Here is an 18,678-nt window from a genome sequence, read left to right as displayed (position 1 = left end):
AAACTGCCTTAAATAGGAAATGAAAATAGACTATGAACTGTTGTATAAGAGAAATACAGGAAGTGGGCTGGCATCACTTGGTTAGATGCTCTTGCAGCCTCTGTTTAAACACAGAATATGAGCCCCACAACAAAATGAAGATAAAGAGAGGAGAGGGCCTGAGAAGCACTGAAGTCTCGAGGCATCAACCTTGAAGTCACAGAAGCTCTAGCATGAGGTTTCCATGAAGAAGCTGAGTGAAGGCAGAGCAGCAGCATGGGCCAGGGAACGATGGTCACTGAGTTCTTTTGTGCAGTCTGGGAAAGAAATTCAGCCTGGGCCACATTGACAGTGAAGGGCTCTGGTGGTCAAGTTAAGACCTAGATCTGCACAGGGGAATCATTTTTAAGTGTATCTCCCTTAACTGCGATTACCTGTCCCCTTTAGAGCAAGTACATAAATGTTAAGGTCACAAGGTAACTTGTTGCTCCTAAACAGCAAAACCAACAAAATAAAGTACCACTCATCATTAACACATGTTTAGCTTTCCAAGACATTTAAGTCAATAACTTCATTCTTCTTCCGGGACATGATCAAGAGTGTACAGAGGTAAAGGGCAAGACCCAGAGTAACACCATCCAGTCCCCAAGACCCCACAGTGAACTATACTGATAGATATTACCCTTCATTTGCAAAAGACTAACTTCAGTGGTCATTAACTTTGGTGAAAGTATATACATTAAGAAAAAAAACCTGTAATACACACACACACACACACCCCTGATAATGCACAAACAAAACAAAGGATGAAGATACCAAAATTGTTCTGACCTAGTTACATCCCAATTATCATATACTACGCTCTACTAAAATTCCTCTGCTTACTGTGAACACAAAATGCCAGCTGTGAAAGAAAGTGATACTGCTGGGTTTGCACTCTTTGGTTACCATAGAAACAGCAGAACTGGCAGGAGTTGGATATCAGCAACAAAATCAGATAGCCAAATCAGTGCTATAAGGTTTATCTTAGTTATTTTAAAGGTTTAAGGTTTATTTTAGTTGTTTTGAAGGTCAAATTCAAGAAAATGTGATGAACAAAACAAGTGCTCAGAAGCAATTTCTGAAATATCTGTATTTCTGCAGAATTTAGTTACGTTTTGAATATATATTTATGTTTTACATGTATTCTGGATTTGCTTTTCCCTTTTATAGGAACAATTTTTTTCAAAGGTTAAATTTATTTCAGTTAATTGGCACATCATATGTAGAACAAGAGTTAAAGACACATAATTATTTGCAGTCCTGACCCCAGGTCATTGAGAACAAAAATATGAGAGTCATAAAATGACTTTTATCATCACCAACCAAAGCCAAACCCCCCCCAATTGTCTATAATCCTAAATAACAGGAACAAAGCAATCACAATATTAACTGAACTAGGTTCTGAAACAATGCAAATTGTAAGCCAGAAATTAATGGCCACAACTATACTTTATTAAGTATAATGGCAGCACAATTCACCTCATTTGATATACAAGTTTATTCCCAGGAGAAAACCATCTGATCGTGTTCCTTTTTGTATATGGTTCTTCACAGTTTACCCTTAGCAAATCAAATTCTGTGTTGTAGCAAACAGGGTGAATCGTTTGCTGATAACATGAGTCTATCACAACTGTTCATTTCTTAAAACAACCTCATTAATCAGATAATAGAAAATTTTTAAATACAACATATTTGATCACTGTGATTTCAATCTTCTAGAAGAAAGAGGATAGTTCTGACAGTTGTATATAGCTATTGAGATCTAGGCACATACTAAGTGTGTAACGAGCATTTGCTGAATGAGTGCACAAATAAATGAACTACATTGCCAATAGTCAGTGCTCACAATCCATCCAGCATGTATGGGGTAAGGGATCAGTGTCCTTAATGGGTAACTACTTAATTAAAAAAGAAATCAAGAAACTAAAGCAAGCACGTTATTTAGAAATATGCCCTGCTCATTCCTGAAAATAATTTTTTAACAATTCTGATTTTTGTTTATTTCAGAGTTTCAAAAGTCACCTATATGCTAAGGACCTCCAAATCTTCACCTCTAGATCGCTAACTTTCCATGTATCTTAAGAAATATGCCAGCTATATGCTGGCCATCTCCATAATCACCACAAATTCAACTCATCCAATGCCAAATTGCCTCTTTTTCTTTTTTAAAGTTTGTTTATTTATTTATTTTGGTACTGAGGATTAAATTCACAACCCTGTACTTGCCAAGCAGGTGCTTATGCCACAGAGCTAAATCCCCAGCCTGCCTTTTTTTTTTATTTTAAACACAAAATACTTTTTATTTTTACACTGCTGGTGAAGCAGTTTCCCATAATATCCTATTTTTAAAAATTAATGTAAACCAAGCTGGGGATTAGTCACACTATACAACTTCTTCAAAGTGTTTACAAATACCTAGAATACGTATAAAATGTTATTCCTTAGGAGTAAAGCTTTGTTGCAAGCTTTCCAGTATATATTTCATAGTTTAAAAAAAAACAAAAAGGAGGTATGTTGGTGGTGTCCTTGTATAATAATCTGTAACCAGTCCAAATGCCTCTTTTTCTGGTATTCCCTTCTTGGTCAGCAAAAGCATTAAGCCTGAATTTCACTCTCTCCTTTATCTCCCAAATACAGTAAGATCTAACTGATTTAGGTCATAAATATTTACCTACTAACTTCTCTCTTTTCTTCTTTATTCTGACCACTCAAGTTCTGGGTCTTTACGATTTCTCTAACAGCTGATTTTAACAATCTGATAAAAGCTGCTATCCCTTTTCCTAGCATGTCCAAGGGCCAAGGGTCCAACCTCAGCACCCAGCTCCCCGCTCCCCTCAAGGGCGCTGATCTTTATATCATCACCCCACCTTCCATACCTGTGTCTGAGTGGTCTATCTTAAAAACCTGACCTGACCAGCTCAGGAAGCCTGTCACGGAAATCACTCATATTTCTTACATGGGACACTTACGATCCACGTAACTAGGTCCCCACCAATCTTTTTTCTTTAACTTTTTGTTTTGCCCTAACAATATCAAAATTGTTGTTTCTTACCCTCTACACTTATTCACGCCATCTCCTTTGCCTGAAATGCTCTCCTCACTTCATTCCTTTTTACCTCATTAAGGCCTACTCACTCCTTTTGATTCACTCAATGACTCCTTTTAAGACAGCCCCCGGCCCAGCTAGTCAGGTGATCTCCTGTACTCTCAAGTATCCACATGTACTTCATAATTTCTTTTTTAAACCTTATTGCTTTTATGATTATCTGTTTACTGAATCATCCCCACCATACACCTATTGCCAGTGTTTGGCACATTAGGAAGTCAGAACATGTTTAGTTTTGTTTGGCAGTACTGGAATTTAACTTTCTTTGTTCTTTTTGAGACAGAGTCTCACTATGTAGTTCAGGTTGGGTTCAAACTCACAGCAATTCTCCTGACTTCCTAGTTGTAGGATGACAAGGGTGCTCTATCATGCCCAGCTCAACTCCAGGAGTTTACACATTATGCAAGCAGTCTGTCACTGAGCTACACCCTAGTCCATTTTTATTTTTCTGACAAGTCTTACTAAATCACTCAGGCTGGCCTTGAACTTGCACTGCTCTCAATCCAGCCTTCGGAGTAGCTGGGATTAGAAGTGTGTGCCACTACACCCAGTCTAGAAAGCCAAAGTATGTTTGTAAAGCAAATGTCCTAAATATGTATATCAGTACTTCCTGCCTTAGAAATCCAGCTAAAAATAATCTAGTTTAAAATGACAGGTGCCGTAATTCTATTAGTGCCATACTTTAGGTACTTGTGAGTTAAACAGGCCTTCCAACAATACTGCTTAAATGTTTTTTCTAAGTAACAGTCTCCCAAATTGGAAGTTTCATATTAACAGCCAGATGCAGGCCATCTGTAAATCAGGAATGGCCTATAATACTATAACACTGTGATTAATTTCATTTTATCTTAAGCCAGGATGTATCTGTAATACAACACTAATCAAATTTGGTACTCACAGTAAACAATGCCTGCCAACCCAGTATTCTCTACAATTAACAATACATTTCTTTGTCTGCCTTCGAGAAAGGGTTACAGGCCTGAACAGCAGAGATAAGGTTTTTCTTTCTCTAACATGAACCAATAAAAAGCAACCATTATAAAAAGCTAATTGCAAGACAAACACATGTAGCTAGAAGCCTATTTACCTAACTAACTCCAAGATCACTAAGAATATAATCAAGATACATTCCACATTGACAGCAGTGGCAGGAATAACACTAGGAAGGCAGCATTTGGGTTCTACCTTGTTAGTAAGTACAGTCCATTCTCAGAGAAGAATATTGATAGACAATAGTTCTCTATTTATACTTAGGGTATTCACATTCAAATAAAATAATGCAGTCTTATCATGAGAAACAAAGAGTGTCAGAGACAGATTACCAAACTGATTCCCTTGTTTTACTGATGAAAAGACAGATACACAGTGGTGAAACACCTAAAACCAAGATAGATCAAATTCACTTGCAATGGACAATGGCAGACCCAGAATAGACCCAAGAATTGTAGAGATGCCACCAGGATAGGGCGATAGCAAAACTACACTGGGGAAATGAACAGTCTTCATCTCTAGAAGTCTACCCAAATGTGTGATTAGTTGAGAACATGATCTCACAAAATAACTATCATATGTGATGCCCTCCTGATAAAACTAATCAGTCTTTGCAAACAAAATCCCTTCATTCTCCATAAAGAGTCTAGTCAAACAGAATGCCTGAGTAAACACTTATCAAATTGATTAATTTGTAGTTTAAATGTGTGAATATTATATATAAATTTTACTTCAATGAAATCAAGTTAATATTATAGGGCCCCCCTCTCTCTAGACCCTCTCTCTCCTCCTGTATTTTTCCTTCTTTGTATCATGGATGACATAATAAGAAGGCTCTCACCAGTGCAGCCTCTCTATTTTGGAATTTCTAGTCACTGAATCACAAGCCAAATAAACTTCTATTGTTTATAAATTACCAGGCTATGACAGTGTTACAGTACCAGAAAAAGGATCAAGCGAGTGACCTTGCATAGCTTGGTGAACATTTTCTAAATACATATATTTTATCAGTACAGGCTACTAAAACCTCATGCTAAATTCAATGGTCATCAAAATCTTCTTGTCCCTGAGCTAAAACCTTAAGGGGCCTCATGTGTCACAGTGTTAACTATGTCCTCTTTAAAGTTGGCCTTGTGGAAGTGTGACTTACACTTACAAGGTCTTGCTATGTAACTCAGGCTGGCCTTGAACTCACTATGTAGCCTAGGCTGGCCTCAAACTTGAGGTTACCCTCCTGCCTCAGTATCCCAAGTGCTGGGATATCAGGCATGTGCCACCGCACTCAGCAGAAATGATTCTTAGTATGTATTCTTTGTCTGTAGAACAGATGGTAAGCTCTGCATTCTAATTCAAACTGACAGATGCATAGTTGAAACTGTTGAAATCTCTAGTTGCTGGGCTATAAGTGATGGAAAAAGTGTTATACCAAAATAAATCTCAACTGGTATCTAGAAAGCACTTTAATAATACCTTCTTCTTTAGTGAGTACTGGAGATTGAACCAAGGGTCTTGGGACTCAGCTACAACTCTAGCTCTTTTTCTTTTTTTTTAACCTGGATACAGAGTATTCTAAGTTGCTAAGGTGCCCAGGCCAAGACTGAACTCTCAGTCTTCCTGTGCAGAGGGCTGGGATTACCAGCATGTGCCACTGCTCTAAGCTAAGAATAGCTTTTATATATGTAAAGTGCATGCTGCAATATCCAGAGTGCTATTAAACATCCTATCTACTCTTCACAAAGCCTTAAACAGAGCAGGACAAGAGCCCCATGCATGAATGACAACACCATCATCAAAGGCCCTCACACTGCACCTATGATGAGCCACAGATCATCAAGCGCCCTGCTCCATGGAGCCTTGCTAGTAGGATTTTTCTGCAAGATGAAATCACCTGCCACTGCAAGTTAGAAGATATCCAACCCATATCTTGCTGTTTGTTAGTACTACATTTTAAAAGAAACTAGAATGATTAAGTTATATTAAAATAAGTCCTGTTTTCTGTAGTAGTTTCCTTTAAGTAGGATGTTAACTTAGTAAACCAAATGAACAATCACAGAAAGTCATTTGACTAGCATGGAATTGCTATCTCCAAAACTTCTGTTAGATAATATTGCACAAGAAAGAACAGGGCTGGGTGTGGTGGCTCAGGCCTGTAATCCCAGCACTTGGGAGGCTGAGGCCAGGAGGACTGTTGTGAGCTCCAAACCAATCTGGGCTACAAAGTGAGCTCCATGCTAGCCTGAACTGCACTGTGAGAATAGTGAGACCCTGTCTCAAAAAGACTCTTCCCCAAAAAAAGAAAGAAAGAACACCATAATGATATTATTTGAAGCACTTATTATTTGGACATGAGTTCCAAGCTCTCCACCTCCTGTGCACTCATTACAGTACCAACTCCTCTCTGAAGTATGGACACTTATCTAGGGACCTGCTTCTAATGAACAGAATGTGGCAAATGTAAGGAGTGTCATTTCTCTTCCCCCCTTTTTGGTACTAGGAATAGAACTCATGACCTCAGGCTTGCAAGGCAAGTGTCGTACCGCTAAGCAATATCCCAGGTGCTAAGGGGATGTCCCTTCTACAATGGGGCTGGCAAAACGTGGATGTCCACCTCACTGACACACAATCTCTTACCCTCCTTCTTGATCACCCTGCTGAAGCAAACTGACATGCTGTGAAACACTCTCTGCAACATTCTTGTGGCAAGGAGCCAACATAAGGCACTAGCCCTCAGTTTACAAAGAAATGAATACTGTCAACACAGGAGTGAGCGAGGGAGGGATACATGGAGTGAGGGAGTGAAGAAAGGGATTCATCCAAGTCAGCCTTGAGAGAGGTCTTACCTTTCACAGAGGACCCACAGCGGCCATCCTTGGGTTTCTAAGCCACCAAATCTGAGCTAACAAATGGTTTTTTGTTTTTGTTTTTTTTTTTTTTTTGGAGACAGGGTCTCATAGCATTCTGTCTCATGTAGCCAGCGTGGCCTGGAACTCACAGGGATCCTTCTGCTCAGAGTGCTGGGATTATAGGGGTGTGCCACCATGCCCGGCAATATTGTCTAAACTACCAAATTTGGGGTGAATTTGTTTGCAGCAACCGGTAACTGATACAATCTAAACAAGCATATACCCCGAAGCATAATAAAGAATGCTGTTGCAAATTCAGTATATAGGCTGACTGAACAGTTATAATGGGAAAAAAAACCCTATAGTTCATGTCAGCTAGTATAATAAAGTATCCAAACTCATACAATATACTTTTCTCTGTAGCTGAGTATCTGCTGCGTAATGTATTTTCTCTTTTTGGTGGTTTTGGGGATTGAACCTAGGCCTCTGCACTGAGCTGCATTACCACGCTTATTTGGGAGAAGGAAAGCAGGGTCTCACTAAATAAGTTGCCCAGGCAGGGCTCAAACTTGTGATCCTCCTGGCTCAGGCTCCCACACTTTTAGAATTACAGGTAACTGTCACCATGCCATGGATGTTTTGTTTTCTTTTTTCCTTTTTTTTTTGTATTGCTTTTGCAACAGGGTCTTGCTATGTAGTTTAGGCTGGTCTTAAGCATACCATGTAGCCCAGGTTAGTTTCAAACTCAAGGCAATCCTCCTGCCTCAGCCTCCCAAATTCTGGGGTTACAGGTATGCACTACCACAACCAGCTTGCTCATATTCATTAATCAACTGAAATCATGTGACTCAAAATATTGACATATTTCTTGTTGTTAGTATTCTAGCAGATTTAATAGAATAAATGCTTCTGTGACAGAAATAACTTGATGATTTAAAACATTTAAATGTTAATTAACAATAAAATCCAAAACATTCCTGGGTGAAAAATTACTTTTCTCAACTGAATCTTATAAAATTGCTACATACTTTGTTTGCTGACCACACAGGTTTTTTTTGTTTGTTTTTAATCGGTACCAGGGATTGAACTCACGACCACCTGCTTGCAAGGCAGGTGCTTATGCTGCTGAGCTAAATCCCCAGCCCCAACCACATAGGTGTTTACGTCTATAGACTGTTTTTTCTGGAGACAGGGTTTCATTATACAGTTCTGACTGGACCTGAAGTCACTAAGCAGCCCAGGCTGGCCTCGAACTTGCAGCAATCCTCTTACTTCAGCCTCCCAAGTGCTTGGATTACAATCATGCATCACCATGCCCAGTTCGAGTGCCTAGAAGTTTTAAAAAGACTTCAAATTCACACATTAATATGAAAAACAATTATTATTCAAACTCCAAGATAAGACATCCACAAATACATTTTTAAAAGACAGAGCTAGGCTAAGGTCATGGAGCATTTGTCCAAATTATTCATTCAATGAAACCCTGGTTCATATTGTGTGCTACAGTAGGTTCGGGATTTGACAGTGAAAAAGATAACCTAACTGGTAAGTTAGTTTATGCCACTGATCAGTAGTAACAGTCTGAAACTAAGGAATCACAAATCTACTTAATAATACTGTCATTTGGCTAGTATTTTTCTATCTTTGCTAAAGAATAATGTGAAACTGCCAGATACTTAGCTAAATTTTCATTTAAGTAGCTTACAAGTATAAACAATATGCCAACACTAGGACAACAAAAATTAGTGAGATGTGAACCCTGCTCTCAAGAAGCTCATAATTTTGAAAAGAGATAAATGCCACCTTGGCATTCCTCCAATCTACCAGAATAGTACTCCATTAAAAAGGGGTCACCTTACGCTTCTTAGCTATATCCTGCTGTGAAATTACATCTTTCCTCCTTTAGTGTTTTTAAGTTGCAAATATGTATGGACTTGTCTCTTTTTTACTATTTCTCGGTCAAGATGAATATGTTTAGCTCTCTGCTTTCTTTTTAAACTAGTTCTTCATGATTAATCTTTTTGATGACTTCAAATTCTCTACTTCTGAATTAAATTCTAGGATTCAAATTACATAACTAAAATATTCCAGATAAGAACTCCATCATAATCAACACCACCAACCTTTTTGGTTATATAATGCTTCCGTGTGTGAACTTCAGAACACTTTTATTTACTTTATAAATTGTTTTGATTATACCAGTGTAACAGTAAATTTAGTGCCAGCTTACACTGATTGTAACTTTCTTCTTTTGGTACTGGGAATGGAACTCAAGACTGTGCTTCCCAGGTGCTGTGTCATCAGCTAAATCCCTGACCCAAATTGTATGATTTCTTTAGGTATCTCACAGCAAATGAAAATTTAGAGGTGGTGAGCATTCTAAAACAGTGTAACTAACAAATGGCAAAAGCCTAATTCCTTACAGCAACAGGAAATGAAGCACTAAAAAAAACAAAACTGACTGAAACAGCAATTCTACTGTTAAGCTCATGAAAAGTAATTTTTCAGGTATCTCCATCATTGTTTTAACACTGTATGGGATTTTGTACCAGTGACGGCAAACCTTTGAGAGCTTTCAATGGTAAGCGTCTGCTGCAGCATGCAAGCCATTCATTCACTACCACTGTTATCAATATAGTATTGACATGCATTCTCCCTCTCCTCTCTCTGTCTCTCTCCTCCCCCTCCCCCTCCGTCCCCCTCTCACTCGTTCTGGGATTGAGCCAAGGCTTCACACTGAGCTACATATTTGGCCACTTTCACTTTTTGAGCCAGGCTCTCACACTAAATTATCCAAACTAGGCGTGACCTTGGGATTGTCCTGCTTCAGTTTCTCCAGCAGCTAGGCTTACAGGTGTTTGCCACCAGGCTCAGCTTATATTTCTATTATCTAGTACACAGATATAGAAATACAGAATTTGAACGTTCTATCCCAGAAAATACTTGAGCAAAAACCACGACAATGAGATCCAATTATCCAGACTCTCAATCAGTGAAAAGAATTGAGGAGGCCATCAGAGACCCTGAGGATTTAATGTTTCCAATCTTATTGGAGTGAGTAAAACAAGCTGGACACTAGGTCAAAGTCACATTCAAAATGTACTCAGCATTATCTTCATGCTACAGCTGAGGAAATAATCATGGTGGCTTCTCTGGGGGAGGTGAAATTTATTCCGTTGTTCACAAGATTTTAGCACATTGAAAGAGACACTGAATGGGGCCCGGGACATAGCTCAGTGGCACAGCACTGCTCCGCAAATGTGAGGTCCCGAGTATGATTCCTGGTACCAAAAGAGAGAGGGAGGAAGGGAGGGAAGAAGAGAGAGAGACAGAAAGAGAGAGAGAGAGCCTATGATGATTAATCTTGACTGCTTTGACAGATGCCTTGATAAGGAAGCCACACTTCTGGTGTGTCTGGGCTGTCATGGAAGTGTGACTTTGGGGACTATGTCCCCAGATCCCTTCTCTGGGCTCTCTTTTGCTCCCTGCTTCCCAGATGCCACAAGCTGAGCAGTTCTCTTCCACCTCGTCCTTGCACTGAGATGTTTCTACCTTGGAGCTAGCAAATCACAGACTGAACCCTCTGAAACTGAGCCGAAATAAGCCCCTCCTCCTTTAAACTGGGAGTATCACGTATTTTGTTCTAGTAAGGAGGAAGTTAACCAAACATCTGATAAAACTCTCTAGACTCCTAGTAACCCATATTGGAGCGAGTCAAAACTGCATACTCTTTCTGAGATAATACAAGGCTTTTCCCGTCAGATTTTTTTTACATTCAGCATCCTCCTTGATTTCCTTCATCCCCTGAATCTTTAAATTCTATTTATCCTTCAATGGCCAACTCGATGCCATCTGCTCGTGAAGCTCTCCCCGCTGTCAGAACCTCCCAGTCTGCAGACACACGTCACACCCTTTTCCCTAACTCTCACAGTGCCATTTAACTATCTGCATGTGTATTTCTTCTCTTGGACTAGAGAGCCTCAAAAAGGACTTTAAAAGTGTCTTATTTGTACTGCTCCCATCTTTATTTTACACACATGATCAAATGTTCAACCCCAATAATGCTGCAATAATCAATATTCTCCCAGATATTCATTCACTGAATTTCCTCAACAATCACTGTATATGGAGCAGTACTGTCCAAAAAAGGATCAGACACACATCGTGCCCTCTAGAGAATTATCCAAGACCTCTATATAAATTATAATGCTAACAGACAAATGCTCATAAGAAAATAAATATACAAAGAACCAGTAACAAGGAGAGGCTATTCCTAGCAGAGATAAGTGTGAGGACAAATTTAAATGCTGTGTTGAGCCCTGAAAGACAGTAGTATTTGAATATGTAGAGACAGAGGCAGAGTGTTAAGAGAGAGGAAATAAAGACCACTGAGGCAGGAAACTGTATTGACTGACATAGGGAACAATCAATACTTCAAAAGCACAATATATGTGAAAAAATAACAGGGAGAGAGAAAAAATTTTAAAGGCATTAGAGCTAAATGTGGTAAGGCCCTGAAAGGCCAATAAAAAACTATAGCTTTCATTTATCAATAAACAAGTGTTTCACAGTCACTGTGTAGAAGCTAAGTAAACTGCCCACAGGTCTAAAGTAGACAGAAGGGGAAAGGGATTGTGGAAAAGAAAACAAGTAGTACTACAAGAAAGATGTCATCAGGGCCTCAACAGGAAGGAAGCACTGGACATGAAAACCGACAAACGGAACAAATATTCTAGTGATGACACCGAAAGAACGTGGCAAGTTCTGGATATGGAGGACAAACAAAGTTCTGCAAAGAATGAAGAGAGACTTCTAGGCTGGGAAGAGGGTGGTGCCACTACCAAAAGACAGGACACTGAAGTAGCAACAAGTTTAGATGCAGACAACAGCTCTAGTCATGCTTTATTCAGGCGACAAAATCACAAATAAAATGTGCTACACTCTTCTAAGACAAATGTGCAATTCTGTGAACCACAAGACAAAATTACTCAAATTAGTCTTCAACAAAGATGTAGAATAATTATTCAAACATGATCATAACCTTGAAAATATAACTCACATCTGTTACACTAAGAATATACAAAATTAAAATCTAAACATCATCTGTAAAACTGACCTAGAACAACTTCATATTCCTAAGGACTGTTTTAAAACGTGATGACTCATGGTTAATAGCAGACAGGTGGCAGTCTTGAAGAATGTTATACTTAAACATAGTACGTGTAATACCTCTGTTAAAATGGTGAATGCATCTGTCATGGTCGCTACCATTTGGCCCCAAGTGAACTTAAATGCTATAAGAAGACATTGTCAAGTTTGATGTCTGGGCTTAGCTTACCAGGTACTAAAGGATAGTAACTTGATCTCTTTCTGTGTTCATTACTTTCTGTAATAAATACTTCTCAGTAAAATTGAATCTACCTAATAATAATTTATTCCTACTATATTCCTAAAATTCTTAAAAGCCTAAAAAACAAATGAAATTACTTTAAGGGGGACAAAATAAAATTTCCCATGAGATATTCATGAGGATTATAGCTATTCAATACCCAAGTCTTCTTAAGACAACAAATAAAAAAAACTCTCATCAATATAAACTAAACTGATAATATGAAGATGAGCATCTAGCATGTAATCTGATACTAATAAATGTTTTTATTATATTCTGGAGGGTGGGCCAGCTAGAAGACATTGAGTTTGGGATCTGGGCCTCCTCCATTGCATCCTGGAGGGTAGTCTGGGTAAAACAGTGTAAGATCCATTGGAATGCCAAGACCCAGAACAAAAGCCCAGCACACAGATGCACAAAGACCCTTGGACGGTGAAGTAATCAGCAAGGCCAGCAACACGGAAGTATCCAATGCAGCAGTGAGGAGACAGCAGCTGGATTCTGGGGAACTCCACTGACAGAAGACCAGTCCCAGCCCCACATCCAGAGGCCAAGATTGGCTGCATACCCGGCACATCTCTGGGACACAACATGGTCATTATCACAGACTGTAAATACTAGAATAAACTGAACCTAGATACTCCCGCAAGCCCGCCACCTGTCACTGGGGACAGATAGCCAGTGCCAGATGTGAGAACCGCTAACCAAGTTCCCAAAGAACTACCATCATTAGGGGAGCCTCAGTGTAGCTTTATGTGTCTGTAGAAGTCCATCCCAGACCCCACTGCCTCCCTGGTGCCTGACACATTCCCTACACCATGGACAGGCAGCCAATGGGGGAAGCACTTGCAACTCCATGAGCAACTCACCCAGAGAAATCCAGAAAAATGTCAAGATGAAGGAGCAAAAGGCAACCTTAGACCTCTGGCCCACATAGAATAAGTATGAGAGACACAAAAACAGAAGAAATTGGAAGTCACACACCTGAAATTTCTGAAAGGATAGCAACTGAAGTAAAGAAAAAACTTCATGAGGTGTAAAAGTAATCAGATCAGAAATACTATCTCAGGTAAAAGAACAAAGATATAGATAAAAAAAAAAAAGAGAAGCATTGGAAAATGACGGAAATCTTGAATGACCAATACAAGAAAGAACTGCAATGCATGAAACAGATTCAAAGAGGTCCAGGAAATTAAAAACTCCATTGAAAGCTGGTAAAACTGCTTGAAAGAAACTGAAGATAGACTTTCAGATCTTGAAATCAGGATGGCAGCTAATGATCATAAAAGGAAGGATCTCTTGAAAATAATGAGGAACCAGGAAATAATTCAACGGCTACAAGATGATGCAAAAAAAATAGTAATTTAAGAATGACAGGTGTTAGTGAAAAAGCAAATGTCAACACAAACGACATAAAAAGGCTATTTACAGAACTAATAGCAGAAATCTTCCTAAGCATGGGAAAAGGACCTTACATACAGATAAGTGAGGCATATAGAATTTCAAATAGCCACAGCCAAAATAAATCTACACCCAAATATAGAATAATCAAGATCCCAGAAATTCAGCACAAGAAAGGAAGACTAGGCTGTTAGAGAAAAGAAACAGATCACGTATAAAGGAAAACCCATCAGAATCAAGGCAGACTTCTCAGCATAAACCATCAAGTCAAGAAGAGCTTGGAGTGATGTGTTTGAAGTCCTGAAAGGAAAACAATTTCCAACCCAGATTGACGTATCCTGAAAAATTATCTTTCAAAATTAATGGAAAAATAAGACAGCTGCATGATAAAGAACAACTGAAGGAAATCATGACCACCAAATCAACTCTACAAAGAGTGCTGAAGGATATTATAGAAGGAGATAAAGGTGATCATGGCTCCAGTAATAATAAAGGGGTTTGTGAAGCAGAGCAGGCAATTGAGCAGAGGGGAAAAGTGGGGTATCAATGGCAGGAGGACAGCATGGTAGAAATGAACCAGTGCATGTTGGTCATAATCATTAACATACATGGGCTCCAGTCACCAATAAAAAGAAACACAGGCAGAGTGGATCGGGAGACAAGATCTATCAATGTGCTATATACAAGAAACATATCTGATACAAAAGAAAATTCATGGACTGAAGGTCAAAGGAGACAAGACAATGCTCCACGTGACAGGGACCCAGAAAAAAGCAGGGGTAGCTTGCCAATCAACCATAGAATGGATAGGAAAGATACGGTATTTTTATACAATGGACAACTACTCAGCTATAAAGAAGGATAATCTTGAGGCTCCTGTGGATAAATGGATGTAACCTGTGATCATGCTCATGGATGAAATGGTTCAGACTCACATGGGTGAACACTGTATTGTCTCCCTGGTATAAAAAACTGAAGGAGTTAGTGGGATCCACATTAGATATTATGAAAGTGAAAGGGGAGGGATATCCAAAAAGCAAAGGTAGTAATCAATGTTAATTTCCTATTAACTTGTTTTGAAGTCCTGTATCATTTTCATTCTTTTGTTTTGTCTGATTCTATTATGCCTGATGGTGTGCGGGCAATTATTCTGAAGATAAGATATATTATGGTAACCACCATTGATTTCCTATTATCTTATTTTGAATAAGATAATAATCCTATAACACTTATTCCTTTCATTGTTTCATTTTGAGTGGCTTTACATTTGTTTTATTCTCTTTAAAATAAAAAATAAATAAATAAATGTTACATGTATACTAAATAAATAACAAGTAAAGCCCAGTATCTGAATTATGGCTAAGTTGTCCAATATGTATATTCCCCTTGCTCAATATATTCATTTATTTATTATCAATGCTGATAACAACATTCTTTCCACCACATGCAATGCTACCATTTCAGGTTTAGGTCTTACAAGAAAAAATCAGAACTAAGTCTTCAACAATGTTTTTACTGATGATAAACAATCATATAAATAAGAAACTGACCCAAAATGTGTTTGTGTCACTTATAACTCCTCTGTTAAAATTACACACTAATCACAGGTTAAAAATTAAATGGACATTTCAGTTATGTGGAAAAACAATGGAATAATAAACACCAAATGTTAAAGGTAATCCTCCACTGTAAGTTTATGGATGATTTCCATTCCTCTTCACTTATGTATATTTTCAAAAATTTTTATAATTAATGTTTTATTGTAATTGTACCAAGAAAGACATAATCTGTTCAAAAGGAAGATAAGATATATTGGTGAATTTTTTTTTTTCCACGTCAGATGGGTAATGTGCCAAGGTCGTAACAAGGTTCAAAGGAGGCACATGTCATGCATGGAGCATGAACACCCAATCATCACGCTTATGAACCTGAGGATTATATTGGTGAATTTTAAAGAAGCATACTTACAAGGTCTCTGTGAAGCACCCAGTTTGCATGGAGATAGTGGATACCATCAAGAATCTGGTAAAGTAATGACTTAACCATAGATCTTGGCAACTGCATGGGTTTTTTATTTGCTTTTGATGCACGATGAAACTTGATTATATGCTAAAATTTTAAAAAATAAGATTTAGTATAACAACATATAGTCTTTGCTAACATCTTTGACAGTATAATCCAATCAAGGCTATAATAAATGCTCTATATTCAAAATTACTTTTTAAAGACCAGTAATGACACAAAGAAAATAATTTTAATAATAAGATCAATCAAAATTGAATCAATTTTGGGGGAGACTATAACCATACTAATGTGGGGTTCTAATATGAGATTTACTAAAACTTTTAAGATTTTCATTAAATAGGACCAAAAGTTACAAAGAGTTGATACATATTTAAGTACTTGCCTAAAAAAGTTCAGTTCTCTACTGATAAAAGTGAAAAAAGAAAAAAGAAAAACTATAAATCTTTACTATTTTATGAAAAGTTAGCATTAAGAGCATTTGGGTGCTATCACTATCAATAATGAAATTATTGGGAAACTTTTGCTTTGTTTTGGTATGGAATGTATTAAGACATATTCCAAGAGGTTATATTAAATAGGAAACAATTGGAAAGGAGAGAAGGGAAAGAAGAAAGAAAAATAAAGATATTAATCCCCTTGTAATAAATACAACTGGATCATATATATGTATTTATTTATTTGAGGGGGGCAGTAGTAGGGGATTGAACCCAAGGCCTTGACACTAAGCTACATCACCAGCGTTCTTTCATTTTTTACTTTGAGACAGAGTCTCCCTAAGTCAGGCAGACTGGGCTCGAGCTTTTGATACTTTTGCCTCAACCTCCCTGAGTATTAGGATCACGGGTACATACCACCACTGCCAACCTCATATTGAAATTTGTTTTGTTTTTTGGTACCAGAGATCAAACTCATGATCTCATGCTTACCAGGCAAGGTCCTGAGCTGCTGAGCTAAATCCCCACTCCACTCATACTGAAATTTCAGTATCTGTATTATACTACTGGTTGTAAAAACAGTGTAACAATAGGAAACAAATGCTATTTGCTATTCCTAGCCCCAAAGCTCTACTCCACCTTCTAAAATACACCAAAATGGATAATAAGGACTACTTAATCCTACTCAAACAACAAGGGTAACATCGTCAACAGAGTTCTAGTAACTTTAAATTGACCAAGCTGCACATATACTTATTAAGTTATTTCTACAGCTTTCTTATTTTCATAAACTGTTCTACAAAATTCACTTGATTTTAAGAAATATTCAAACATATGGGTCATATGTTTGAACTTATTTTCAAGTTATTAATATACTAGGAGGCACATATATAATTCTTTTTTAAGAAACAGATTTTAAAAAAGGAAAAGAAACAGGGAAGACTAATCTGTGCACCATGTTGGACACAAGGATCCTCCTACAGGATCTGATGAGTCCCAAAGCACAGTATCTTTTCCATGCCATTGATATTCAAAGTGAAGTACATATATCATCAAGTAAACCTTGGTAGAAATATATGGGATTGTAGAAAAATGGGGAAAAATAAAGTTTATCAATATCCATGGAGAGAGTTGAAAAAAAAAAATCACTGAAGAATCTAGTCAACAGCTGCTTAATGGCATGAACTCTGAAAGTTCCTTCATACCTTACTCTATTAAAGTTATTCCTAAATAGAGTTGTAACTTATATCATGACAAATGACACCATATTGAATCAAAATTTAATTATTCATAATTTGAACTTACTGCCAAATTTGAATTACTTTGTACTTTCAGCAGTTATTCAAAGAAACTACTTAATGCCTTTATTTCCTAATTTAACAAGTTAGGAATCAGAATGTTTTATTCTTTTAGTCATAAAACATCCTAAAATCTACAAAACCATATATACACTTCTATTTAGTGCACTCAGTTTAAATAGTATAATGCTACAAGATGATGACTTAATTTAGAAATGGTTCTCAAGTACATGCCTGATTAAATCTGAACTACTGTATCACAAAAGAAATTTTCACTGCACATATTAGTAAAATGCCTTTAACTACTTACATAAAATCACACTAATTACAGTTTTCTGAAATAAAATTTCTGAATATTACAAATAGTATCTTTTTAATAAATGTTGGTTTATTGCTTAGCTTCTTTAAAACCAATGAATTTTGGGTTTACTTGAAGCTGTGGTTAACAGCCAGACTCCCTTTCTGTGTATCATCACATAAATGGCTCTATATTGCACCAAACAAGCCAAGGTGAGACTCACCCATAGATCGTGTTCCGCATAATCAAACAGCAGCCACACTTTCCTGTCACTGTGGGAAAGGAACACCTTCTGTAAGGCGATCACATTGGGATGCTTCAATTCTCGCAAAAGCTGAATATAAGAAAAAGATCACTGTTTTGTTAGTAAGAAGAGGCAAATGATGAATTTCATATAATTTCAAAATGATTTTTCAAAAATTTAGAAAACATACGTAAGCAAGCTTAAAAAATAAAAAGTGTCCAAATCACCACTACTCAGAAATAAGCTCTGTCAAGACTTGGTACATACCTTTTAATCCTTGTCTACATGTATATGTGTAACTCAGTGTGGACATTCCTCAAAAAACTAGGATTAGAAGTTTCATTCAATCCCTTCTGGGTATTTTTCCAGAAAAACTGAAAAGGTCATGTCACAGTGATATATGTGCACCCACGTTTATAGCAGCACAATTTGTAATAGCTAAACCTTGGAAACAACCAAAATGCCCATCAACTGCTGAATGGATAAAAAAAGATGTGGTATTTTTATGCAATGGAATATTACTCAGCTATACAAAAGGATATCTTGAGGCTTTTATAGGTAAATGGAGGCAATGGAGACCACATTTTTAAGTGAAATACATCAGACTCACATTTGTAAATACCGTATTG

General features: G+C 37.5%; 1 protein-coding gene and 1 non-coding gene across 12 annotated transcripts in view; both read right to left on the bottom strand.

Annotated features, from left to right (window-relative positions):
- Positions 1-18,678, bottom strand: part of Cdk19 (cyclin dependent kinase 19) — a 175,572-nt gene that overhangs the window by 54,979 nt on the left and 101,915 nt on the right. For all 11 annotated transcript variants that reach the window (XM_063253903.1, XM_063253907.1, XM_003466444.5 and 8 more), the window contains 2 exons: positions 18,029-18,139; positions 15,719-15,859 (listed from right to left, as the gene is read on the bottom strand). In XM_063253903.1, the coding sequence (XP_063109973.1) occupies positions 15,719-15,859; positions 18,029-18,139 (252 nt within the window). The remainder of the gene's footprint in view (positions 1-15,718; positions 15,860-18,028; positions 18,140-18,678) is intronic.
- On the bottom strand, positions 15,585-15,686 carry LOC111755834 (small nucleolar RNA U13). Its single transcript, XR_002790388.1, has one exon. It is a non-coding gene; the product is annotated as a small nucleolar RNA U13 (small nucleolar RNA).

The sequence above is a fragment of the Cavia porcellus genome, unplaced genomic scaffold (genome assembly GCF_034190915.1).
Source record: "Cavia porcellus strain 051 isolate PalLab524CR breed Dunkin Hartley unplaced genomic scaffold, mCavPor4.1 scaffold_7, whole genome shotgun sequence".
NCBI lineage: Eukaryota > Metazoa > Chordata > Mammalia > Rodentia > Caviidae > Cavia > Cavia porcellus.
Note: the sequence above shows the minus strand (reverse complement) of the source record. Positions and strands in the feature narration are given on the sequence as shown.